We start from the raw sequence: 26871 nt of genomic DNA, 5'->3' as shown, positions 1-26871 counted from the left end.
GCCACATGGAGGTATAACCAGGGGGCTCTGGGGCCTGATTTAGCCGCGCTGGTGCGGCAGCAGACGGGAGGAGCCGCAGTGCAGTGCCGTTCTGCTGAAGCCAGTGGGAGTCCGTCCCCCGAGGACCGCCGTGACTCCCTCCTCAAAGCAACCCCTGAGGGACAGGCGGCTGGGACGCCAGCTCAGCCTCGCAGGGGGCAGGCTGGGAGGAGAAGCTCTGCATGCTCTCTTGCTCGAGACGTGAAGAAGACATCTCGTCGACCGGTCTTACCTGCTGCAGCCAGAGTGCAGCTTGATGGCAAATCTCCATTTTTCTCGCACTTTGTGGGGCAAAGAGAAAGTCGCTGTGAAACAGTGCTGGTGGAAGTATCACAGTTTGATTTAATTGAAAGGTAGTCTGCATTCCCTGTAGTGACGTGTTCTGTGCAGCAAGATTCTCCACTGGTTCCACAGATAAGATCACTTTATTGGCCAGATACAATTTCTTGCATTAGGAATTTCTTTTCGCAGACCCCAGCTTGCTCTCCATAAGACACACAGACAGGGAGAGAAGCTGGGGGTCAGAGCACAGGGTCAGCCATTTATACGGCGCCCCTGGAGCAGTTGGGGTTGAGGGCCTTGCTCAGGGGCCCAACGGAGTAGATGCAAACCGGCAACCTTCTAGCCACAGGCGCAGATCCTGAGCCACAGAGCCACTGCTCCGTCCCATCGAGCTGTATGAGGCAACACCTCTGTTTCCCTCTCAAGACCTCAGCGCAGGCTGGTTTAGATAATGGAAAGTGGTTCTCCAGTGGTACTTTCTTTACGTTTTGATCTGCAAAGCTGCAGAGAATTTTAGAAAATTGTGTGGAGCAAACCACACTAAGGTTTTGGCCTGGTTTCTAGACCGTGAGAACTGGGGTTCTGTGCAGTTTTCAGATGCTGCATCTCACCAGACTCCATCTGGACATTTTCAAAACGCAGAGATAGTGAGATAGCCGGCAGCACAGATCGAATCGCAGGTCCCGCCAAGTGCACGAGAGAATGTTTGTTTTTCCTGGTGTTGCCTCACCAGATTCTGTCTCTCCGCGAGAGCAGCGCAGTGAGATTTGCATCACAGTTTGATGCGGGGGGTCCGCAGTGGGAGTCTCTCCAGACACTGCGCCGCTTCGAGCCTGCTGACGGTAAATAGCAGGCAGGTAGACCTGTCCTCATGCCACAGCCACGCCTGAAATAGCGACGCCCGGCCCTCAAGCCTTCATCACCATCTCGGTGCAGGAAATTAAACAGACATTTCTTCCACAGGTATCTGGAATTGTGGGGAGAGCGGATGTTCTGGCGTGCTTGCTGTTCCTTCTGACATTTCTCTCCTACACAAGGTAAGTCTTTCAATTTGTAGAATTTGCCTACGGGGGACAAATTACCTGCAAGAATGGTGAAAATGGATATCGAGTAAGAGCTTCCCTGAATAACGTGGCTCTTTGCAGCGCTTTGATCGAACCATTTCAATGTAATGAACTTCCTAGAAATACTAGGAGGCATCTATAATCTGGACTGCAGGGCTCAGTGATGGGAACCCCTGGCTTAATTACTATTTTCTGATTTAATTAGGTTGCGCTGGAGGTTGAGAAAACCCATCGGCAGCCAGCAGAGTGGCCAATCCTTCTTTGCAGGGGTTCGGGGCAGCGACAGAAGCTCGCTCCCTGCCTACTGTACATCGGTGTGTGCTATCCTGTACAAAGCACACAATCCTATACAAAGACAAACCGTGTTTAGAAAAGATCAACGCAAGCTTGTAAATCTGTCACTAATAGCACAGCGGCAAGTTTTTAGCCATGCATTTAAATTTCTAGAAATATTAAACATTCTTTACCAAAATTTGCAAGTCTAATCCCAGAATTCCCATTCCTGCCAAAATCAGAACCGCGTCCTGCAGCAGTTGTGCAGCTGCAGCCCAGTGCGAGATCTCCTGTCGCAACCTGGGGAGCAGGCACTGAGCCCTTCTCACGCTAACGCCATGTCTGTAAATGTTTGGGTTTTTTTTCACTCTAAATGTCTGTAAACATTCTATTAATGGCTTCTGTCCTGGTAACACTGCAGTTCATGAGCAGTGCCAGTAAAACTCTTGGAATTTGAATCGACACAATGACTTCATGTTACAGAGGCTGGCGGTGGTAAATTACTGGCTTTTAGTGTGAGGCTCGGCAGCCGCGACCGGTCGCTCTCCCTGAAGAGCAGCAGGCTGGCTGGGGGCTTCGGAAGGGCAGAAGGGGGACATCTGGAGCCTGTGTCGCATCAGCTCCCTTCTCACATAATTCCTCTCCCTCCGCCACCGGGATTATCATCTCTTTGTGTGACTGGACTCATTCTCTTTCGGATGGAGCAGACCTATTTCTGCTGCCACTCTCTCCACTCTGAAGAGCGTGCTTGTCGGGAGCTGTAACTGGAACGTACTCCTGATATTTCTCCTTTTTTGGGATCTTCACCTGGGTGAAATAATAAAGACTTAGTCCTTCTGCTCCTCCTAGCAGTGCCAGGGCCACTCCACAGGCCTGATTGCAGATGAGCTGGTGCAGCATGTGGGGGCGCAGCCCAGCCCTGACTACAGGGGTACCCCGAACCTGGAGCAACGTGGTGAAGAGGGTCCCCTCATACATCTGTAGCACTTGGGGATCCTTTGGCACTATATATAAATGCCATTTAAGAACTGTTTTGGAGTTGTAAAATCAGTTATATAAAATTATAAATATTAATTATAATACAATTATAATGTTCAGGTGGGAGCTGAAACATTATAATGTTCAGGGAGGCTGCAAAGAAACAAGTAATAGGTTTATTCTATGCTGAAAAAAAGAAGAAAGAGAACACAACGTTTCGGCCGTGGAGCCTTCTTCACACCTGAAGAAGGCTCCACGGCCAAAACGTTGTGTTCTCTTTCTTCTTTTTTTCAGCATAGAATAAACCTATTACTTGTTCCCATACAATTATAATAACAGCTGTGAACAACTACAGTCGTCCAAAGAATCTTGAAACACTTAAACTCAATTTTGTATGCTCGGTGATATGCAGATTTTCTTTAAGTGAATATCGCTGTAAACGCATGGTTATTTCTGTATTATCCATCCATCCTTTTTCTTAGCGCTTTATCCAATCCGGGGTCATGGGGGAGCTGGAGCCTGTCCCAGCATGCAACAGGCCAAGGTCAGGACAGGGTCAACGCTGGTCATGCGCAGACGCAAAAACACGCACACGTCCGCTTTTCCCAGACGCCAGTTAACCCAGCAGTATACCTCTGGACCAAACCTGAGAGGAACATACAAACTCCACACAGACAGCACCCCAGGAACTGTCCCCAGGGCTCCAGTGCTGTGAAGCTATTGCTGTATTCATTTAGTTTTTACAAACTTGTATCATTTCTCGCTCGGCTGAAAGAAGAAGCCCCTTGGCACCCTCTGACACCCATGGCCAATTTTCAAGGGTGTGGTTGCCCTGAAAATGCAGTTTTGATGCTCCTCTGGTTCCCTCAGTGATGCGTTTTCTTCCTTTTGCGCAGGTGCGTGGATCACAGGGGATCCGGAGAATGTTTCCCACCCACGGTGTCCGCGGGCTGGCTGGTGCTCAGCCTGCTCCTGGGGACGTGCGCGATGCTGGTGAAGGAGACGGGCGTCACAGTGTTCGGGGTGTGCGTGGTGTACGACGTGCTGGTGATCTGTCAGAAACCGCTTGTTTCGTAAGTCGCTTGTAGAACCTTTTCTGGTTGTTTGGATCAGTTTGTTCCTTCGTCAAGGACATCGATTCTTTAATTGTTTGTTGTTTTGTTCTTTTGACTGTTGTTGTCTTCCTGGGGGCTTTGTTGCTCTGAGGAAGTGGAGGCAGAGATCTGGAGTCCCGTTTGCAAGCAGGAGCAGCAGGAAGTTTGGAGAGCTGGAGCATTCTTGCGATTTAAGAGTTGTGAACTTAAAAATGGACTGCTGTATTGTATCTGCAGCTTGGGTCAAGAAAGTTACATTTTTAATATTACAATAGCATCTCAGATGGTCAGGGTGTGATCTATTGATATCATAACTATGGTGACAGCAATGGAGGTTTTAGTAGCTGTGTTTCAGATGTTGTATGCTGTTATGTTTACCCCCCTCTGATTTTTTTTTAACCTCGTGGCAATGTTTGGGTTATTGGGTATAAATTCTGATTTAGCAAAATGAAGTGTTGCAAGTCCTTTCTGATTTCCACCTTGCCCAATTTCAAAGGCTTAGCAAGGCTAGACCTGGTCAGTACAGGGGTAGATCTAGAAGGAAAACTAGGTTGCTGCTGTATGTAATGCTGGTGGACCTGTAGGTGGTGCTCTCCCCTCTGCACCGGAATTTACAATCCACTGCCCCAGTATGATGATCATTAATAATCCCTGTTAAAATCCCACTCTGCTATTGTACAGTCTGGCCTCCCTATATTTCCCCCTTAATTAAATTGGTGAAGCAGTTTCTCTCTCTCCCCCCCCCCGCTCTAAAGTGCACGGCCGCTGTGTGTCTCCCAGCTGGGGCTGCTGGTGCAGAATGGCCGCTGTGTGTCTCCCAGGTGGGGCTGCTGGTGCAGAATGGTCCCTGTGTGTCTCCCAGGAGGGGCTGCTGGTGCAGAATGGCCACTGTGTGTCTCCCAGGTGGGGCTGCTGGTGCAGAATGGCCGCTGTGTGTCTCCCAGGTGGGGCTGCTGGTGCAGAATGGCCACTGTGTGTCTCCCAGGTGGGGCTGCTGGTGCAGAATGGCCCCTGTGTGTCTCCCAGGTGGGGCTGCTGGTGCAGAATGGCCGCTGTGTGTCTCCCAGGTGGGGCTGCTGGTGCAGAATGGCCCCTGTGTGTCTCCCAGGTGGGGCTGCTGGTGCAGAATGGCCCCTGTGTGTCTCCCAGGTGGGGCTGCTGGTGCAGAATGGCCGCTGTGTGTCTCCCAGGGGGGACTGCTGGTCAGTGGTGGAAGAAGTGGGTGCTGTCTTTTGAAGGGTGCTTGTCTTTTTGAAGCAGTTGGGGATCCTTTGTGTGGAGAGGAACTTGGCAAATGCAAGCAGTTATGTTTCCATTGTCATGGGCCTCAGAGGCAGGAATTCACCTTTGAAGAAAATGCTGCAGAAATTGATCGGAGAGCGAGGGAGCTGGCAGTGTCGCTGCTGTGTAAAAGTGACAGTTCCTCCCTCTGTGGGCGTCGGGCCATATGCTGAAGTTTGGATTTATTTTTTTTAGAAAGAACAAATGATAGATCAGAAAATAAATTGTTTTTATTTACTTGGCACATCAGTAAATAACAACTGGAAGAAATGTATGTGGAGCCTGGAAAACAAAAGCTGCAAAGCTTTTTAAATTGCACACATCTTTTATTTATGATTTCCAGCTCGAAGTTGGTTTTATTTTTTGTTTGTGGGGCAACATTCCACTGCTGTTTTTAAAATCTCATTGAAATATTTTTAAATAGTTTACATGTTATTTTTTTTAAATACTCCCTTGCTAAATGTGAAGCTTTTTTTCTCCCCCCAAATGGCAGCAGTGGTGATCCTGAAATAGATATTTACATTTGGGTTTTTTTCTTCCCCAGTCGCCACCCCCTTCTGGTGGTCATTTTGAATACCGTGATGTGAGTGGTGGGAGTTCATTGGTCTTCCAGGTCTGGCAAGCAGGTTACCCATCATGACTGCAAACCCACTGAAATGCTCTTTCAGGAGAAAGCAATCTTATTTTAATCTTGAATTGTTAATTGCTATATTGCTTTTCTTTGTGCCGTAAGTCAGAAATTCAACCTTCTTATGACTGTTGCGATTTTCCCATCAAGCCCAAAAATCCAGACATAATGAGGAGCAGTAGAGATGTAAAGGTGTGCAGTCTGCTGTCAGCTGCTCCATTAATTTGATTTTTAGTGTAAATTGCCCAAAGGAAATCAAAGGTAAGTAGTCTTTTAAACATGTATGTGCAAAAAAATCCACAGTGCTTTAACAGTATATTACTGAAAGAAGACCCGTCTGTTACATGCAGCAAGTTCAATTAAAATGCAGCGTATCGAACACTGCGTTGCATTGGCATTTGGGTTTGTCAGGTACGGCTTATTGGAATTCCTTACCTACAAATAAATAAAACAAAACGCATCCTAGGTTGCTTCATGAAAAACTGAAAGCCTATTCAATCTTATTGTGCTTGAAAGTAATACATTAAAAACAAGCAGGCTCAGAAATCCACTGGGATCACTCCATCTGAGCAGAGGATAAATTGTTTGCTGAAGCATGCATTGCAAATGTCACTGTTAATACATTCCTGACGGGGACAGGCAGAAATCTTTTGGAATGACTGGGGAGATGGGAAACGGGAGGTTTCACAAAGCAGGTCCGCCACTTCCAGCAAAGTTAATTGGTTTGAAAGTGCGTTTAATAGCACAGATAGCCTGATGCACAGCATTTAAAATCGGCTAGTTTCAGTAAAGCCCTTTTCAGCTTATGCTGCTTTGGTAGCTATTATAATGGGTAAAAGTTATTAAAATGGAACAAATTGCTAGCTATAGGATTAATGCCTTTTGTTAGAATATAGGTGTATGAATGTTTCTGTGCAATACCATTTTAGCCTTGAAAGCATGGCTGTACTTTGTGACGAGCTTGTGACGGTGATGTTACTGGGCGTGGGCAGACTCCTGGCTTGGGGAGTTTTGGGGCTCTGTGGATCTGGCAGTCATCACAGTACTGCCACTGCTCAGATGGGACGACTCCAGAAGAAAGAGACTTCTTGCTGTGCAGAAAAGCACCACTTTCCAGTTCCCACACTCTGTGGCTGCCCTGGGGCCAGGACTCTGGGAGTCTCGTCCACTAAGGAAGCAGCAATTCCATTTGAAAATGTATCTGACAACTCAGAAGCTATTGCCAATACTGCATTTTAGACAAATATGCTTTCGTTCACAAGCTAATCAGGGGTTAAAATGGGGAGGGGGGGCTCTTCAATTATTCAATGTACCTCGGGGATCCTGACTAGTTATTGCAGAAACTGTCTGACTTCCTTTGCATCTTGTCATCTCAGTGTGTGGTTCAGCCACTCATTTGATGCTTCATTAAACCTTAATATGAAGACAGAGTAATTTTATATTTTCCTTGTGACTGTATACTGTACATTACATAAGAACAAATGACTAAACCTAAAGATCAGGACAAGGCTGAACTCCTAACGTGTGAGTAGGGTTACAGTTTTGTAGACAAATGCAGTAAGACGGGTAACACCTGACTGGAGAATTTCGAATCTAGTTACTATCCATGTAAACTAAACCGAGTAATTAGAGATCAATAACTTCTCTTGCATGTAAGATAAGATCACTTTATTTGCCATATACATACTGTATACTTGCATTAGGAATTTCTTTTCACAGACCCCAGCTTCTCTCCCTGTCTGTGTGTCCGTGTGCCTCAGGGAGAGAGCACACAGACAGGGAGAGAAGCTTGGGGTCAGAGCACAGGGTCACCCATTTATACAGCACCCCTGGAGCAGTTGGGGTGAAGGGCCTTGCTCAGGGGCCCAACGGAGTAGGATTCCTGTGCCAGCCGCGGGATTTGAACCCGGTAACCTTCCAGCCACAGGCGCAGATCCTGAGCCACAGAGCCACCTCTCCGCCCTAATGAACACAATTGTAAGACCTAAACTAAATGATCACCAATGAAAATAATACCCCAGGGAATAGTCACTGTGGATTGAGAAAAGGTGGGTCTTGCCTAACCAACTTGTTAGAGTTCTTTGAACAAGGAGCAGCAGTAAAGGATATTCTGATGATATGATTGTGTGGATTTTAGATGTCCAGAAGACTTTTGATAAAGTTGTTGGTATGACAGTGTGGTTTGGTTGGCAGCAGTTTGTCTGACTGGAAGGCTGGAAGTATTGCTAAGGATACTGTACCAGTCATCCCGGTTTCTCACTTTTCAACCCCCTCTGGTAAGTGTTACAGGAACATATATTAATAATAATTGCTTACCCTTGTATAGCGCTTTTCTGGACACTCTACTCAAAGCGCTTTACAGGTAATGGGGATCCCCTCCACCACCTGGATGATGCGATGGCAGCCATAGTGCGCCAGAACGCTCACCACACATCAGCTATTAGGAGGAGAGCAGAGTGATGAAGCCAATTTATAGATGGGGATTATTAAGAGTCAGTGATTGGTAAGGGCCAATGGGAAATTTGGCCAGGACGCCGGGGTTACACCCCTACTCTTTTCGAGAAACGCCCTGGGATTTTTAATGACCACAGAGAGTCAGGACCTCGGTTTTACGTCTCATCTGAAGGACGGCGCCTTTTTTTTTTTTTTTTATAGTCTAGTGTCCCCATCACTATACTGGGGCATTAGGACCCACATGGACCGCAGGGTGAGCCCCCCCTACTGGCTCCACTAACACCTCTTCCAGCAGCAGCCTTAGCTTTCCCGGGAGGTCTCCTATCCAGGTACTGGTCAGGCTCACACCTGCTGAGCTTCAGTGGTTTGCCAGTTGTGAGTTGCAGGGTGATATGGCTGCTGGCACAAACGTCCAGATTCAGAGACGGTTTCTTCCCACAAGCTGTCAGATTACTGAACTCTACCCCTGCCACTGGCTCACACTGGTGTTTTTCTCACACTGCTTGTCTGACTTTTTTTAAGCTGTATGTTATTTAACTTGTTGTTGCTGCTGCAGTTTTGCAATTGTTTTTGGTGATTCCTTAAATGCATTTCTGTTGGAGCCTACATGCAAATGAGCATTTTATTGCACTTGTGCATCTGACAATAAACTGACCTGGAGTTCCTGGTAAAATAATTCTCAATATGCATGCAGTAGACATTTAAGGTAGTGTATATTTAGTCAGGAAATGGTGATTACTGATAATAGGATCTGTACCAAGACCAGTGCTCTTCCAAGTCGGATCGATGATCTGTATTTCTTTATTTAGTCAACTAGTCTAGTTTGCTGATAGTGGTAAAGTAGGAGGATTAGCAAATACTGTAGACGCTGCAAAGAAAATTCAAATGGATGTAGACGCAATTCAGGACTGAGCGAACACCCGGCAGATGACATTTAATAAAGGCAAACGCAGAGTGTTACATGAAGATGGCAAGCATATAATCTACAAATATCACCCACAGCTTGGAGAAGCTAACTATAAGAGATTTAGGTGTTTGCATTGGCACATTATTTTCATTTTCTAGACAATACGGTACCTAACTAGAAACTATGGGGAAGTCCATTTTAACTTGCAAACAGGAGACACATCTTCATGCAAAGGGTTGTGGGAGTCTGAAGCTACTCTCCCCTGCTGATGAAGTTGATTCTCTGAGCTAGATGAGCCCTGAATGGCCTCTTCACTTTTGTAACCACTATTGTGTTCTTAGTGTAGGTCATGTGTGTGATTAAGAACATGGTAACGGGGCCCGAAGAAGGCTCCACAGCCGAAACGTTGTGCCTCTTTTCCTTTCAGCCTGCAATAAACCTTCACCTGTTCCTTTGCGACAAGGGAACACTACTTAGTTAATCACCTACAAGAGCAAATATTGGAATCTGTACTGTACTGTGTTAATAAGCTCTAGTCTGGAGTCAATGATGGATTAAGCATGTAAATCCACTGCTAGAATTTGTCATTTGAAATAATTAGCATAAAACCAGTGATCTAGATCAAGACCGTCAGTATGCTAGAATATCTAATTTGGGAAGAAATGTTAATAGCTCTTTTGATCAGTGGGACCAGAACCCTGCTGAGAATTAAGGGTCTGGTTTACTCTGTTGTAAATGTTGGTTCCTTAGGATGTCCTCATTTTGTTTTCTGACTGTACATTAAGTTGCTCTTTTAGCTCATTGAATTCTGATTTCTGAGTCTCTCAGAAGTGAACCATATCTGCTTTAATCTTAAGGATTCACAGATTTTCACTGCTTTGCCTGTAGTCTGCCTGAAAACCCTGCTTTTGTCAGGAAATGTTGTGCTACCCTGTACATCTCCAGTAATAAAATATGACCCACATAACAACCCAGATGACAGCAATTTACACCGCTTTGAGGAATGTAAATTATACGGTAACATCCCGCCCCAGGGAAAGACGTTCCCATTTCTCTTTAATTGTTTGCGTCAAGGTCTTCAGTTTGTGGTGCACCAGATACTGTAGGTGTCTTTCTGATTAATTCCCACAGGCTTGTGTGCTCACAAAACCCCTTTGTCTGAAGGCGGGAGGAGGGGTGCCACACTTTCACTTCCTGGGTGACCAGGAATATTGAATCCCAACCCGCCTCAGTCACCAGTTTGAACTTGAAGTTTTTAATCCACATCAAAGCAGGTGAATGTTCTCGTCGGGACTGAATTTCCATGTTTTGCTTCCTCGGGTGAATGATCGTCTCTCTGCCGTTGTAGTCAAGCCTGCGAATGAAAGGAAGCTGTTGAAAACCTCCGGTGATGAGAACTGCTGAGGCTTTGCCAGGTTTTGCTGCCTTAGTGTTTTTATGTTTTTTGAGCCTTATGAGTGGAACAATCTGTGACCTTGGGGTCAGCAGTCAGTTTTGTTTGGCTTCAGAAAGCAGGTATAAAAGGCCTTTTTTAGTGAGGCCGAGTAATATGATTACAGCAATGTACCACACAGATTTTTATAAAACAACAAAACCAGTCTGTTTTGCTGCTGCAGGTCCTTGGGCAAGAAATGGCAGGGCTGCTCCAGCTGCTGTCTGGGGCAGAAGGTTTGTGCAGTAGTTTAGTAATTGATTGATCATCGTATAGGGACAACACACAGAAGATGGGGACCCATTTCATCCACCCACCTAGGAGACGCACAGCAGCCATTTTATACCAGCAGCCCCACCTGGGAGACACACAGCGGCTGTTCTGCACCAGCAGCCCCTCCTGGGAGACACACAGGGGCCATTCTGCACCAGCAGCCCCACCTGGGAGACACACAGGGGCCATTCTGCACCAGCAGCCCCACTGCACAGCAGATCAGTTGGTGAGGTGAAAAACTGCTTCACCGGGTGGATTATGGTGGAGCTCTAGGAAGGACTGAGTGTTCAAGCGGAGTTGAATTTAGCCAGGCCACCAGGGTCAACAACCCTACTCTTTTGGGTGGTGTCCTGGCATCTTTATTGACCAAGCACAGGACATGCTGCCCTTCAGATTCCTGTAGCACAGTGCCATGATCCACCATTCTGAGGCACTGAATTGTAAATTCTCGGGGGAGGAGAGCCACCTACAGGTTCACTGACACCACTTCCTGTACCTCACTGACCTGGTATTTCTTGGTGGTCTCGCATCCACAGTATCACCTGTGACTGAAGACGAGGACTGATATTTTGTTGAAAAATGAGGACTTGTTAATTCATTTGGGTTCTTTACCCTTTTTCTTTCTGTGGTGTATCTTCTTTCCTGACTGTGGTTCTTCAGTAGCTGCTGAATGGTTTTATTGGCATTGTGTCTTCACCACATACTCCACTGGTCTGCTCTGTGTGTGCCATTAGTGTTGATGAGTGTTGTCAGCAGTGCCCACAGAAAGCTTACAGAATCGCAACAGTGCCTTTAGTAATAAATAAATAGTAATAGGCAGTAGACATCTGCAAAGCGAATAAAAGAGAGCTTTGTCTCCATGTTTTTCATGCAGCTTAGATGTTTTCGGATGAGGAACCAATGGAAGCAATGCAGGTTATAGCTCGAGTGTCATGAACTATCAGAAGTGATTTGCTGGGGCTGCAGGAGGTATTTGACATTACAGCAGTCGAAGAGTCAGCAATGATACAGGGCAGCACAGAATGAAAGAGGAACTTGACAAATGATAAATGCAAGGAGCTGCTGCTGGTGCTGCCTGTCATCTGCTGACGGTAACCTTTGAAGTCCTCCCAGTAAGCACCTCACCAGTGAGCCCGTGTGGGAGTGAGGAAAGTTATAATTGTGCTATAAATACTAAAGCTCATCCTGCACGCAGCTCTGTCTGAGACAGTTCTCCACTGTGCAGTCCGGGCTGCTTCTCCTTTGATCACGCGGTCTAGGCGCCACGTTACTGAGGAACTTCAAACAGAGATGGAGGTTTAATCAGCAGATTTTGTAGCTGGTGATTCACAGAATGTTTTTTTTTTCCTGAGCTTGATATCCCGTCTTTGATAGAGATGATTTGGCTGTCGCTGATCAAATTTGAGTTCCATTATAGAATAAAGACCAAGCAACACTTGGGGATGAGCGAAACATTGCTTTTTTTTTCTGAAAATGTTCTCAAATTTTCTGCGCGAGAAAAAAAAAAGTTCAAACTAGTTTTCACATCAGGCATAGCTTGGGACACACGCGGTATTTAATCATTATGAAGGACAACTGGTTTAATTGTAAGAGTTTTTAGGAAAATGCAGAAAAAAGACATTTGCAGAGAAGAGATTGGGGAAAAAACAGAACTTGCAAGTCAAGTATCTGCTTATTCTTCCTCTAGTTGAATTTACAAATTTCTAGAGACGTTTTTTTGCTCTCCTTTTGCTCCGAGAGCGATGGGATGGCAATTGAGAGGCTTTTATCATTCGAGTGTGGAAATGAGTGATGGTGCTGCTGCAGCCAGGGGCAGAGTTTCTCTGAGAAATGTGCAGCCTTGTGACATGGACCCAGCTGGAATATATTAATTCAGACGAGCTCTGATCTGTGGCCTGGTTGTTGTTGCTTCTTTCACTTGCCTCCGCTGTCGGGGAGTGGTGCAGGAACCCATTCGGTCCAGCTTGGCTTACAGCAGTGACGCCTTCACAGCTCCTCTGGCTGGAGCCTCGTCCTCGGAGACGCAGAATCGATTTCTGCCGAAGTCACCAGACTGTCTCGGGCATGCCAATTACAAAGCAGTTTTCAGAGGAGAGCCCTGCACTCACCAACCGAGTGAAAGCCTGCTTTGGTAAAAAGGCTTAAAAAATACTGCAAAGCTTGTGACTTGGTTTGTATGAATTGGCCACAAATGAGTTGCTTTTCAATTATTCCTTTTGCAGCTTGACTACACATGGATGCCAGGTTAAAAAAGGTCTCTCAGTTTATAAATGTACACACAGGCATTTAAAAAGCCTACAGTGGGAACTGTTCAGAATGTAAGATCTGTACCATAAAGTGAACTTGAACTTTATTGCCATATGTAACCGGTACTGCTACAATGGAATTCTTACTTGCAGAAAGTCTCTCGATTGTAAAACAAGTGTAAAAAACAAAACAAAGTGCAAACAGTGCATCAAGACAATGTACAAACAAACAGTAGACAATGTGCAAGTAAACATGTAGACAGTTTGAATGTAAACAATACAGACGTGTAAACAATGACTGGAGATGTGCAATAGATAAGAAATCATAAAGAGGTAGATGGTGATGGTGTAGGTGTGGTCCGAGGGGGGTGGCTAAATGTGTTCACCAGTCTCACTGTTTGTGGATAGAAGCTGTTGAAGAATCTAGTGGTCAGTGTCCGTATGCTCTTATATCTCTTGCCTGAGGGCAGTGGGGTGAAGAGCTCATGCCCGGGGTGGTGACTGTCCTCTGTGATGGCCAGAATTCTACCACGGCAGCGGTCCTCATAGAGCTGTTTAATCTCGGTGAGACCGCAGCCGATGATCTTCTGGGCCATATTGACCATTCTCTGCAGTGCCTTTCTTTCTCGCGAAGAGGTGTTGCCATACCACACGGTGATCCCGTTGGTGAGGACGCTCTCGATGGTGCAGCGGTAGAAGTTCACCAACACATGTATTGGCATCCCCCATCGCTTGAGGCACCTCAAGAAATAAAGGCGCTGCTGAGCCTTCTTCATGATAGAGTCAGTGTTCACAGTCCAGGTTAGATCTTTAGATATGTGAATTCCCAAAAACCTAAAGCTGGTGACTGTTTCCACTTCCGTTCCATCAATACTGATTGGGCTGTGAGTGTGTGGCCTGTGTCTCCGAAAGTCCACTTTTAGCTCTTTTGTTTTCTTTACGTTCAAGTACAGCAGCTTCTCCTTCCTCTCAGTTTGTGTTTAGGATGTGCAGAGCTGTAGTTAATATATACAGGACCTTTTCTCTGCTGCCCAGCGCCTAAGAGAGTGCAGCTTTAATCAGCTACTCTGGGTTCTGTAATGAAATGCAAGGCACGCTCCTGGTTCAGTTTTAGTGCTTTTCCGGTATTGTTTGCTGGCTTAATTGCACAGGGCATGTTTGCAAACTGCTAATTGATGTGGATCCATTAGCGTGCATGTTAAATACATCACAGGACACATTTAGGAGAGCAATGAAGGGATAATCTTACGTGTGCAGTTTCTTTTTGACATGGGTGTGGGCTAGGATTGTGCAGCGATTCTGTCCCCACAGAAGGGCTCTGCATGGCTTGCTCCTCATTGCCGAACTTGCCTTTTCTGTTATTAAGGTTTATTAACTTCTCCGCTGGTTTACGGGAAGTTTTTATTTACATCTGTATAAAAATCCAGCATGTATCACACGAGACTGGAGTCTGGAAATTCTTCTGGGAATGGCTGTTCCGATGGGGAATGCAAGGGAATCTGCTGGCTGGGCAGTAGGAAGGACTCTGAGGAGAGCCAGTTCCTCTGCTGTCTGTGGCTGATTTGTATTAATCCCTGAGCTGAACTTCATTCAGCAGAATCGACCTGTCGCACCATGAAAGGCTTTCAAAAATGGCCTCTTTGCAACTTAGATTTTTCTATAAATCTGGGATTAAACTAAGTCGACCTTTTGGCCTTCATGATGAGGCTTTAGCGTTGCTTAAAAAGCAAAGGCCTGGTAAAGGAACAGTTTCTGAACATTGTCTCATTGTGCAGTGCACAGTGAACTTTCCCTGACCAGTTTGAATGTGATGGCACCACTGACGGAGATGTGTATTCAGTGCCTTTCTTTGTGGCTTTTAATGAGTAAACGACTGAAATTGCAGACAGAGTCTGATTTAATTCCGAGGGAAATGTGGAATGCAGTTGTCCTATAATTGTTTTTTCTATTTAACAAGCACACTTTGACTCTTGGCCAGCAGTGTGGTGGAATGTCTTTGTACTGCCTCAGTGGGAGGCTTGTTCCTGAACACGCCACTGAGACAGTGATGTAATGAGAAGCATGGAGTGGGATTGTGTGCTTGTTGACTCTACAGCTGCCCCCTCGAGTGCAGTTATATCATGAAAATGGGGATCTATTAGGGAAGACTGTATGTTAGGGAGATTATATGCCAGTGAACTGTTGTATATATTTGTTGATTTATGCAAGGCATTAATATTTTTAGACTCAATTTTATTTCTGCTGTTTGGAATGCTCTGTGAGTTTAAGCTCACAGGTAATGGAAATTTGTGTATTGGAGTGACCTATGATCTAACTTCTGACCCAGCCTCCTACAGATACATTTTAAAAGTGTTTAACCACGGAAGTCAAAATAGTTGAATAGCTCTCAAGTTATAAGTAACTTCTAACCCCCAACACAAAGCCCCATCAGCTCATGCTGTGGAAATTAGAGTGTCTCTGACTAGTACTGCTGTGTTCTAGTCAAAAACATTCAGTGCAATTCAAGGATTATAATTACATCTTTACACTTGTGACAGACTTTTCATCCCAGAGCACTTACAGGAGAGAGCCCACTTCATCCACCAGTAACGTGAAGCTCTGCCTGAGAGAGACGGCAGTTTTCTGTACTTGGTAGCACCACTGCGCAGACGATCAGGTGGAGAAGAGAGAAATTGCTTTACTAACTCAGTTAAGGGGGGTTCTGTAAGTCCTCCTTGTTCAAAGCCTGTAGAATTTATTCAGGACACCACGGTTTAATGCCGGCACTCTGTAAGCACTACCGGGGAAATGTAATGAGCTAATTATCAGGGTCTCAGTTTAAAGTCTCTTCCAGTGGATGGTACCCCCCTATAGTATAGTGTCTCTGGTCATGATCCTGGCGAACTAGTTTCTCCCAGTGGAAAGAGCGCCACCTACTGGTCCACCGGCATGGCTCACAGCAGCAGCCTGGCTTGTCTTCACAGGCATGGCTCAGCTCCTGGGAGCTGACAAGCGGCGGCAACAGGGTGGCCATGCAACTTTAGTGTTATTTGCCTGCTCTTCCCCCCCTACTCAGCCAAATCCTACTCCGCTGAGGCCCTTCACCCCAGCTGCTCCAGGGGCGCCGTATAAACGGCCGACCCTGCGCTCTGACCCCCAGCTTCTCCCCCTGTCTGTGTGTCTCATGGAGAGCAAGCTGGGGTCTGTGAAAAGACAAATTCTATACAAGAAATTGTATATGGCCAATAAAGTCAACTTATCTTAATACAGTGGGGTGTTTCACTGAAGTAATCTGAAAGAAGTACCTCTCTCAAGAGTACCAGAGCAGCTCACCACCCAGAATTCGAAACTGCAGCCTTCCTGTGGCACTGTAGAGTAATGCTCTGTCCATGAAGAGGTTTGAGTGGGGCGCTCTGTCAGTGAGCCCTGGCTGCAAAGGAAGAAGTAAAGGATTATTCCATCCTGTAAAGTAGAAAGAAGCAACAGCTGCTGAGCTGCTTCAGGAGTGAGGGGGGAGAGGAAAGCAGCAGGAAAATAGAGCACAGGAGATCAGAGGACAAGGCAGGTGGGAATGGGGATTTATCTGACCGTTCCTGCTGGTACTCTCTCCCTCACACCTGAAGAGCCCCAGCTTGCCAGTTTTCAGAGTGGATTTCAGCCTTGCTTATTCCTAAGCTCTGTGTGCTAAACGATGACCAAAACAGGCATTGCATAGTTTCTTAATATGAAACCATCTCTGGACTGTCATCTTAAGACAAAATGCTGATTACTCTGTACTGTACAGTTTGGGGCTGAGCACGGCCTTTCATGATGTGCAGAGCAAAAGTTCTGTAAATGAGGTGATTTGTACAATCCTATCTGAGCAGCCTATTGGGATGGCTAAAGCAGAAAACTAGCTTATAATTCAGGGTCAGTCAGAGGAATATGTCTATCTGCATTTATTATTTTTCATGTGCTAAATGACACGCATTTCCTGTTAAGCTCCCTGTTGGCCTGAAAAACTATGTGGGACTTAAATTAAGATGTGACCTATAAATTGCTAAAACAGCAGAAAGGCACTTGCAAGCCTCACTTGTTCTGATGGCACCTGCAGATGTTGCCTTGTGTTTGTGTGGGCGTAGGGTGGGTGTTGGTGATGAACGGCTCTGTAAAGCTCCCCCTAACGAAGCCGAAAGCTGTGAAGTGCTGGCTGGAGCACGAATGAAGTGTACTCCTGACTATTACAAGGTCTGTTCTGCTGTTCTGTATTTCCTGCATTGGAACATTTGCCTGGAGCATCTGATGTCTAGCAGAAACATCAAGAGAGCTGTGTTAAACTGTCTGGCAGCCAGTTCTCCCCACAACTTTGGGGAAAAAAAGCTTCTCTCCTCCTTTAGGATTTCTCCCATTTATCTGCAAATACAGATTTAAAGTCCTATTATCGATGGCAGATGCCATTGGCATGATAAGAGAGGGCTTAGTCTTCATAATGTTATAGTATCTCCTGAACTCTCCATGACCTCCTGCCAAAGCCCATTAATTGCAGTCACATTGTTTTGCTTTATTCATTTTTAATCAAGTCTCATGTTTCTTTGCATGCACTAGTATGCTGGTGTGTAAAAAAGCAGGTATTGTTCATAGAGCTGATGACCATGGACTGAAAGCAGTTGTGTTAGTGAGTAAATGGTTTCGGTGAACTGAGTAAAATGACCTTTTGTTCTTCCATGGCTTTGTCTGTCTTCTGTATTAACACACACAGAGGTGCTATCAACCTCCGCTGTTGCTTTTGCCATTTTGGATTAGATAGGAAACATCTGGGTGAAATATGGTCTTGGATCCTTGATATCTGTTGTTTCTTAAAGGGAGCTTCTCATGCGGCTCCCCTGGTGTGCAGTGTTCAAGGAGTTAGAGCCCTTTGAAGCAGAAAGGGGAGTTGGAAAGTCTCGGCAGACTGCAGCTGCAGGCACTCTGGGGGAAAGAAAAGCTTTGGACGTGGTGTGGGTTTTGTGTGCAGAAAAATGCTCCTCCGTGGCTGGGCTGACTCCCCCACAGGGCTGTGCAGGATCACGCGGGGTTAACTGCAGCAGAGCACCATCTCCCACGCGAGAGGCGGAATGAGTGAGAAGGTGCAGCAGATTAGCTGCCACTGTCCATCCTGGGTGAGCGATGCGAAACGATTCAGTCAGACGTCCTCACGTCAGTAATGGAGCTCTCGGCCCTCTGTGAGCTTCGGCGCCTCGTTTCTGAATTGGCCTGTCTGAACACAGATAAGAACTGGCATGTCGTCTTAATTTGCCGGGTACAAATTTTCAGTCCCGTCTTCTGAAAAGGAATTTTTTGCACCTCCGTGTCCCGGAGAGAAGGGCACTGCGGAGTGATGGATTTGTCTGGGTAGCACAGCTGAGTCATGATCCTGACTAATGAGGATCTCTCCATTCTGCCAGAGGTGGTGATGTCATCTCATTAGAGCAGCCCACTGGACTGCAGTGCATTGTTGGCAGTCCTTGCCGCATCCTAACCTTGCTTGCTGGTGTCCAGCAGTAATGACCAGCCCAGCTGGGGGGGGGGGGAGGTTGAAGATTTCTCCTTATTTATTCATTTTGGGTTGCTCAGAAGTGGCCCGTTTCAAGGTGACTGTTTACAGTTCGGCGTTAACCTGAAATCTGGAGATGCTCGCGTGCAGCTGCACTGCAGAGATACTGGCGTCGCAGGAACAACTCCCCCTGAAAGCCCCAGGTGGCAGGATCTGGGGTTGGGCAGAGTGGCTGTGTGGGCTGCTGCTGACCCGCGAGATGGGGGATGATGGGATGCTGGAGGTCTCGCCGCGGTGGTGGATGAAAGTTCCGTCACATGACTGGTCACATAAGGAAGTGACGCACGATCCCCGGAGGTGTTTTCCTGCACAGCCAAGAGGCTGTGGAGAGAATCGGTTGACATCTGTAACGTGTTTTGAAGTCAGTCTGATCTGGTTTCCAAACTCTCCACCGGGAGGCAGGAACCAGAAGGAGAGAAGAAAAGAAACGAAGCAGCTGGCTCTTGTTGCCATTGCACAGTACTCGTGGTCGAGCCGGGAGCTCGTGCTTCTGAGGAAGTGGGTGAGTGTCGATGGGACCTGTGCCTCCTGTGGGCAGATGCTTAGCTCTTGCTTCAGGCAGCTGTGGTGGCTTCTAACTGCTGCTGATGATAGCAACCATTTCCCACTCTGGCACACGGTTCAACAGCATGTTGTCTGCTTTATAAAGGTTTCCTTTTACACTGTCGCTTCCTGAGGCCATACCTTTGGAAACTGATCTGTGCAGTCCTGCTGGAGGTCCAGATTCTTAAATCAGTGTGACGGCTCGAGTTTTCATTGTCTTTCTGCAATTATTCTATGCCACAGATGGAAAAGGATGATAAGTTTAAGCTGTTCAGACATGCAAAAAGTTTATCTTGCTGGCCGTCTTCAGTAGCGTCTGAACTGCTGTTTGTTCTGCTGTCATTTCGAGTGTAATCTGCAGGGTTGCGGAGGTCAAATTGAGTTTTTGTATGTTTCTGAGTGCCTTTGCATGTAATTCTAATAGAAACACGCAGTCATGTCTGTTTCAGCCGAGATGCTGAATGTTTTAGGTGGGTGAAAACCCGGAAGGTTGCTCCCTTCTGTTGATCTCATGGATGGAACTAGTATTCTAGCAGTTCTGTATGTGATATTACAGATTTCTGAGCTGACACAAAAGTCGGGGTAAAAATGAATATTGTTCACAAAATTAAGACCGAAGAAGAGTTTATATAGTACAAACAGAAAAGGGCCCGTTGCTGTAGCTGATGGATTTGCATGTTTAAACCCTCGGATTTTCCTTCTGGACAAGAACTGAAGTGGGTCCGCCGGGCTGTGCACACCGGCACACTGGGCAGCGTTCAGCTGCAGTTCTGCCTCCTCTCCCTTGGCGCGCAAGCAGCTGTGAGCACAGAGCTCATTAACACGGCTCTTCTGGTCATTGACACCCGCAGAACGGCAGCAGCAGTGTGCTCCTGGGAGCCGGCGCGGTTCCGTCCTGGACACGCCCTTGTTAACACGCACTGTGCGTGGCGCGATGCTTCGGGCTTCGCTGGAGCTCCTGACAAGGTCCGTGTCACTTGTGTTCACCCCTGAGCCCCTGCTGTCCAGGCCTCTCGCTGGGAGCAAGCTGCCCTCGACCAAGCATGCTGCCTCCGTGCGATAAACAGTGAGTCTCTGCGCTGGCCTGGTCTTCGCCCTCGGAAGGCACAGGTGTGTGTTAGAACAAACAGCTACAGCCTGGAAGGCCTGGGGCGCGTCTCTGGCCGACAGGAAAGTGCGAGTGCCAAAACACACTTGGAAAGAGCAAGTTCTTATTTTTAGCACTTAGCCTGAGCATTGTAGGTGTGAGCGCAGGTGAGATGATCGAGGTCGGGATTCCCCACACTGAGGCCTGGGCTCGGTCTCTGCTAATGGGGTCAGAGGTCACCTGCAGGAAAATTCATGGCGACATTTCCCTTCCCTTCCTCCCCTCCTGTTTTCACCTCCCTGACCTCATGCAGCCAGTAAAACATTTTAATGTATAATTAATGAATACAGCATCACATACAGTAATGTAAGTAATGAAAGTGCTGCATCCTTATAAAATCATTAATATTGGATGTTGTTCTTGCTGTATCTGCTTTGCAGTTAGGAACAGCTGGGAAGCCGGGCACCGTTTTACAAACTTCAATTTCAGGAGTTTTAAACTTTAATGGTCTCAACTTTCAATGAATTTTGTGGTGATTTATAAGTAGTTTGATGTTGCCATACAAGGTTGAAAGCAGCAATCTTTTTTTTTTTTAGGAAAGCATTAGGTTGAATTTTCTTCAGAAAAAAAAAATAATTGGAAAATTCTTTTAAAACCTTATGCCTGGAATTTCTGATCTTCAGTAAAGGGTGTTCCCTTGCGTGGCAAGTCTTCAGCCTTGGTCCCGGAGAGCTGCAGACTGCTCTTTGATTTCATTCGCTTACTTAGCTGGGACAACTGCTCAGTGCCAACCATGTCTTCAGGTTCCTTTAAAGCCTGAGGGATTGTGGCCCAGCAGGTAGGTGGCTGGAGATTCTGCTGGCTGCTCTCAAGAGGGTTTGACTGACAAAGTCTGCTGCAGGCAAGAGCTTCGTTACTGAGGGTGATGCAAAACCCAGCATTTCCCACAAAAGATCAAGGGGAGGTGTTCTTCAGGGGAGCATTGTAGGATCAGATACATGTATGTGCCCTGAAATTGGGAGAAATTAACATCCGGCCTGTTGGTTCTTTTTTGCATTGTTTCCTACCCTGCCTGCTGTTGAGATTGAGCGTCTTGAATAAGATGCTTGGCAAAGATCGCTCTTCGGCCAGCGGTCCTGGTGGATGTAGATAACGCAGGAGCCAGGGCTGGCTTGCAGGCCGGCCTCTCCACCCGTGAGCTCCTCTGGGCCTGCCTGGCAGAGAGGCCGGGCGGGTGACACAAGTGGGGAGCTCGCCCTGTTTTTCCAGCTTCTTTAGGAGACTGGAACAACTGAGCCAACCCAGCCTGGATTTCTGTCAGTGGGTTTTTAATTCTTAATTCCAATAATTAAATGTCGCAGTTTACCTCAGCCCAGTGCACAGAGTCAGGACAGTCAGAGCTCAGGGCTCTGTGAAACACACCCCACCCTGCACCTGAGCCCAGTGCACAGAGTCAGGACAGTCAGAGCTCAGGGCTCTGTGAAACACACCCCACCCTGCACCTGAGCCCAGTGCACAGAGTCAGGACAGTCAGAGCTCAGGGCTCTGTGAAACACACCCCACCCTGCACCTGAGCCCAGTGCACAGAGTCAGGACAGTCAGAGCTCAGGGCTCTGTGAAACACACCCCACCCTGCACCTGAGCCCAGTGCTCAGTGAGTCAGGACAGTCAGAGCTCAGGGCTGTGTTGGGGCAGGTGCTTGTTGCGGTAGTGGAGAAGCAGTAGTGATCAGTGCGTTAAGTAATGAAGGGGCTGGCCAAGCAGCAGTAAGTACAGGAGTGGAGGGGAAGGCCTAGCTGTTGAAAAAGCCCTCTGCAGGCCCTTCAGACCAGTACTCACCATCACACTGCTCCTGTGCAATCCATGTTAATGTTTTACCTTTAGTATTCCTGTGCAATAAAGCTGTGAGCAGATTTTTTTTAGGTTGGCAAGCATCTGTGTTATAAATCTTTGAGAGAGAGATCTAATTAGCAACCTGGGATTTGGTGTGTACACATCTCTCAAGGATTTATGAATGTTGGAGCTGCTACTCTGCAAGTGTTCATTATTTTAGGTTATTAAAGACCCAGATGCCTGTTTGACTGCTGTTTTTTCATGTATGATTTTATTGATATGTGATACATTACAAATCCCAAACCCCCACCCACCCCTCCACATAAATCTATGTCAGGAGAGCTTATTTGTGTGACTGGCAAGATTTATTGATTTTTGATAGAAGATAATTATACTGTAAGGGAGTTAATTACAGAGTATGTCTCCAGATGATTAATGTCAGAGCTTTGGCAACCAAAATGGGGGTATAATTAAAAAATTGTTCATTCAAAATAGATTTTAATGCTGTGAAAGCAATTTTGTTTTTAGCTCATTAGAAGACTTCTTAATCTTTGTTGCTCAGACTATTTGCCTAATACCGGTAAAAAGGCAGACAGTAACCGTCCAATGTTGCAGATGCACAGAACACATGGTCCTCACCCACGCTGGTCTGTCGGAGGTTCTCCTGCAGCTGCGGGGGAGATCTCGGTGTTCACCCATCGTTGTGCCATCTAGCTGCACCGGAGGGGCAGAGGGGCTGCTCTCCGCAGGGCCACTGAGGATGAACAGAGGGGAGAGTGAACCGTCCTTAGCCGAGGTTTAGGAAAGAAATCCTTGTCAGCCGTTAGACTGGGAATGCTGGCGACATGCACGGGGCTGATTGCCCCGACCGCAATAAAGCACCACCCGCAGTAAAGTTTAATTCAGTCAGCCGCAACCGCTCTGATGAGTGAACACACTTCTGTGCGGTTTGTGAATTGTAGGCAGCTCACCTTAAGAAGAGTTGCATTTTCTGCAAATCAGGCTTCTTTGATTCAGACACACGTTTGTGGAATTTCCAAATGCTTTTTAGATGCTCTTCTGTCCCTCTCCAATTCAGTAGAGCGGTGTTTGTGAAGGAGTAGTCTAGTGTGAGTGTAACAGTATCCTGAATCAGATGGGATCCTGCTGAAGAGTTTAAGTGACAATTCCTTATACCTTTGACTCAGCCCCTTGGCCAAATTTGCGTGTGCTGGGACTGCACTGGGATTAAAAATGCGAGTTCCTTGCCGGTCATGATTTGAAAAGTGTGCTGGTGATACTGTCAGAACAAGCGCACAGTAGTGCAGAGGATCCATGAGAAGTAATGAAAAATTCTCCTTAGATTGAAAGTTTTATGTGTCTTCTGCCGCATTTCCTTCTGATTACTGCTTTGCCTTCGTTTACAAAGAAGATGTCTTTTTCCTTCAGAAAGGGCCGCCTGTCTTCAAAAGCAGACTCCAGGGAGGAGTCGCTTTCCTCCTTGTCAGTCCTTCATGCCCCTTTCGTACTGGGGCTTTGATGGAAATCCGAAGACAGCTGTGAGGCTGAAGGCTGACAGGAGACCCCACAGGAGCTTCATGTCAAAGTTTCGTTCACTCTGAGACAAAAATACAGACAATCGTGCCGCGTTCTGCAAAGTGAGGTGAGCCTGGAATTCAGGTTGAAGTAGAAAATTCATTTCCACTGGCCTTGGCTCTTCTGGCTCTGCTCCCGGGCTCTCCACCGGGAGCTGCGCGCCTGTCCAGGCCTGTCCTGCCGCGATCCGGGGCCAGCCGTGCCTGGCGTGCGCCAGCCCGCTCACCCCGATGATGCCGGAGCCAGGCCCAGCCCCGTGGGTCCGGTCCGGTCCGGTCCAGAGGGGCTCAGCACCTCCGCCCCGTGCCGTTTGGCTTGTCCTGATCGCTGGCTCGGGATCGTGCACTGCACCCCTCGGGGAGGTCGTCCAAGCATTCCAGTCCCCTGCCGTCTCAAAATAAGTCAATTGCATTTCAGTGGAATTTATTTTTTCTCCTCCCTTTTGCCTTCTGTCTATAGCTGAGGATGGAAAGTATCGCTGCGATTCCTCAGTGCCTGTCCCCTGCTCAGGGCTTTAAGCGTCATTACCTTGTGTTGCCACTTTTCCTCCTGCTGAGGAGCAGCAGACGTGAGAGGCCGCCTTGAATTGTTCCAGGTCAAAAACCTGGTGGGGGGGGGTCACAAGCCGGGGTTCCGACCGCTGTGATTGGTGCCCGGCCCGTGGGATGAGTAGCATCAATTATGGGTCCGGTTTGGCTGGCAGATGGTCATAGGGCCCCACGTCCATCAGCAGATGCACTGCTGCACCGCAGTCAGGTCACACAAGGACAGGGGTCTGCTGATAATAGTGCCAAAGGGAGTAAATCTGTTTTTATGGCCGGCATCTAAATTCTCTCCCAGATGTCTATCCACACAAGCGTAGCGGACAGACTGCTGGCTGCTGCAACCCTTGACAGGAATAAGTGGCTTTCTGATGCTGAAGGGGTGAGGGGAGACGATTAGCACAAACCGATGCTCGATTAGAACTGCGCACTTCAGGTGTTTTTCAGACAAAACCCATTTTTCATCTGTATGTTGCTCCTCAGTAGACTCATCTGCGAATCGGAGCTCCACACTTCAGTCTTACAGATGACGTCATGAGTTTAATTTTGAAAATGACTGAGCTATTAAAGCACATGCAGCCAGAGGGAGTGAAGATCATCTCATCCCAGTCTGTACAAGGCAGAGAGCCCATACAGTTTGCTCTTTCTTCTGAGGATGGGGGATTGAAAGTGCAGCTAGAGAGATCAAGAAGAAAGAAGAACAGCACCTGTCAAAGGTCACACTGTACAGGTTCGCTGTACAGAAAACTGACTAAGAAAAAAAAACTATTTCAGTGAGACATCCAGTTGGTACTTTCCTGCTCTTGCGTGCTGCACGTGCCTGAGGAATTCCAGTCGCAAAGTTCAGCAGTGCAGGTGAGCGCAAGTGGCCTTCATGTGTCTCACCTGTGAGCCCTGGAAGGTGGTAATAAGTTTGTGGGTTTTGGCATTCAACCATTGCAGAGGGTATTTCCTCTCTCACTAATAATGGACCTGGCAACCATCCAAGACAAACAGGCCGTGCGCTTGAAGTGGCATACATAAAGTTTCATTGCCCGGTGGTTTTATGAGCATGGGTTTTTATTCTCTGAGGGCAGGCTGCAGAATGCCTAGTTTAAATGAAACTGAGAGGTTTGACTGCCAGTTGCACACCTACTGCTGAGCAAACGTTGCTGCCTTCCGCGTGGGAGTTAAGAACTGGGTTTTGTACTGTATCTATGGGGGAGACATTGGTTCTTTTTCCATTCCGAGGGTCATTGCCGGCCGATGGGATGTTGGAGAGCTGGGTATTTTCCGGCCCCTCTGATGAGCCGGGCAGGAGTGTGAAGGTCTCCGGGGGGGAGCGAGAGGGAGTTTCATCCCTGACGGAGCACGTGACGTCGATCCGTCGGTCTCCAGAACACAGCCCAGCCTCTCTCTTTCTCAGTGTCCCCCGGTCAGTGACAGGCGACGGAGATTGTCAGTTAAATGATTTACCCTGATTTCAGACTTTCGAGTATTGAATGTGCGAGTTGCCTCCGGGCCAATTCCCAGCTCGGCGAGAAGCTGTCAAAGCTACTTCTCCTTCAGAGCAGGTCTGGTTTCAATCACTTTTGTGAGCATCATTCCCTTGCTGGTCCCCAGCTTCGGGAAGGCAACTATTTGTAGCTGTAGGTCTTATTAGTTAATCGAAGTTCCTGTTTTTTTACTTACTCTTTACTGAAATCTGCAAATTGGCATTCTTTTTCTGTGTCAGTGACAAGCTCTCTTCAGGGGGCGATAACACAGTCCCCAGGCAAATACTAATTCACTGGAAAATAGTTACAAAGCCAGTTAGCCAGTCAGATTAATCTTCACAAGGGACTGTGTCTCTGTGTGTCAAGTCCTGGATCCCGCTAGCTGTACCACATTTATTGAAATGCCAATAGGCATTATGACCTAGGAGCTGAAGGGAAATTAATCACATTATCTTAATGTGGAGAATGTCTTTCTAACCCATTCTGCTTTTAAAAGACACTTCTCCAGAAACAGTCCACAGCAGTCTGGTTGTCTTGGCCAATTCACTGCTTCTTGGCTAATTTAGCTAAGGTGGCAGAGTAAATGACCTCTAAGCTAAGCTCTCTGAAGGAAAGCTGTGAAAATCGTACTTCATTAAGTCCTGGTAAAGAAATATCAATAAGCTTTAATGAAATTGCCAATTGTTTTCAGGGTCTGTTCTGGGAAAATCCATAGTGTATTATGATGATGTCAATAGCAGGTGTCTGGTGAACTGTCCCCAGTAGCTCATTGTCCGCTATCATAATTGTGAGATAAGAGTTTTTTTATGCCTTCATCAAAGGACATCAGTTGAGGTCCTTTGCAAACTCTTAATTCAATCGCCAGTCATCCTGGAACAAAGCATTTTTTCTTTGTATTTATATTTTGGTAATTGTAACTCTGTGGTATTGTTATGGCGGTGTTACAGTAGGCATTGCTAATCAATGTGTTTGTGTCTTTGCCTTACCTGTTGTGGATCCACGCTGTGTTCTGTCAGTCCCACCATGCGGGTCTCGAGTTACAGACCCCGGCTCGCCTCTGGTTTGAAAGGAGGCTCTCCTGTCCGTCAGGAGGACCTGGGGGCACAGCTTACAGTATGTGACCTGTCCCTCACGTCTGGGCTTGAGCCTTGTAGTGTAGTAACTGTGTCTGTGTGTTGCTACCAGCCTTGGTAATGGAAGGCCTGTTTTTGAAAACCGCAAATAGGAAACTTCCTGGGTGAAACAGCTATTTATGTTGAATATATTGTCCCCACTGGAGTCACTCGAGATCGCTTGGAGCCATGGAAGAAGAAT

At 47.0% G+C, this 26871-nt stretch overlaps 1 protein-coding gene across 1 annotated transcript in view; it reads left to right on the top strand.

Moving 5' to 3' along the window:
- The window catches only part of tmtc1 (transmembrane O-mannosyltransferase targeting cadherins 1), a 129679-nt gene that overhangs the window by 14442 nt on the left and 88366 nt on the right, over positions 1-26871 (top strand). Inside the window, exons 3-4 of the mRNA XM_088646086.1 lie at positions 1285-1358; positions 3533-3709. Coding sequence (XP_088502212.1) covers positions 1285-1358; positions 3533-3709 — 251 coding nt within the window. The remainder of the gene's footprint in view (positions 1-1284; positions 1359-3532; positions 3710-26871) is intronic.

The sequence above is a fragment of the Lepisosteus platostomus genome, chromosome 9 (assembly GCF_059453375.1).
Source record: "Lepisosteus platostomus isolate fLepPlt1 chromosome 9, fLepPlt1.hap1, whole genome shotgun sequence".
NCBI lineage: Eukaryota > Metazoa > Chordata > Actinopteri > Semionotiformes > Lepisosteidae > Lepisosteus > Lepisosteus platostomus.
Note: the sequence above shows the minus strand (reverse complement) of the source record. Positions and strands in the feature narration are given on the sequence as shown.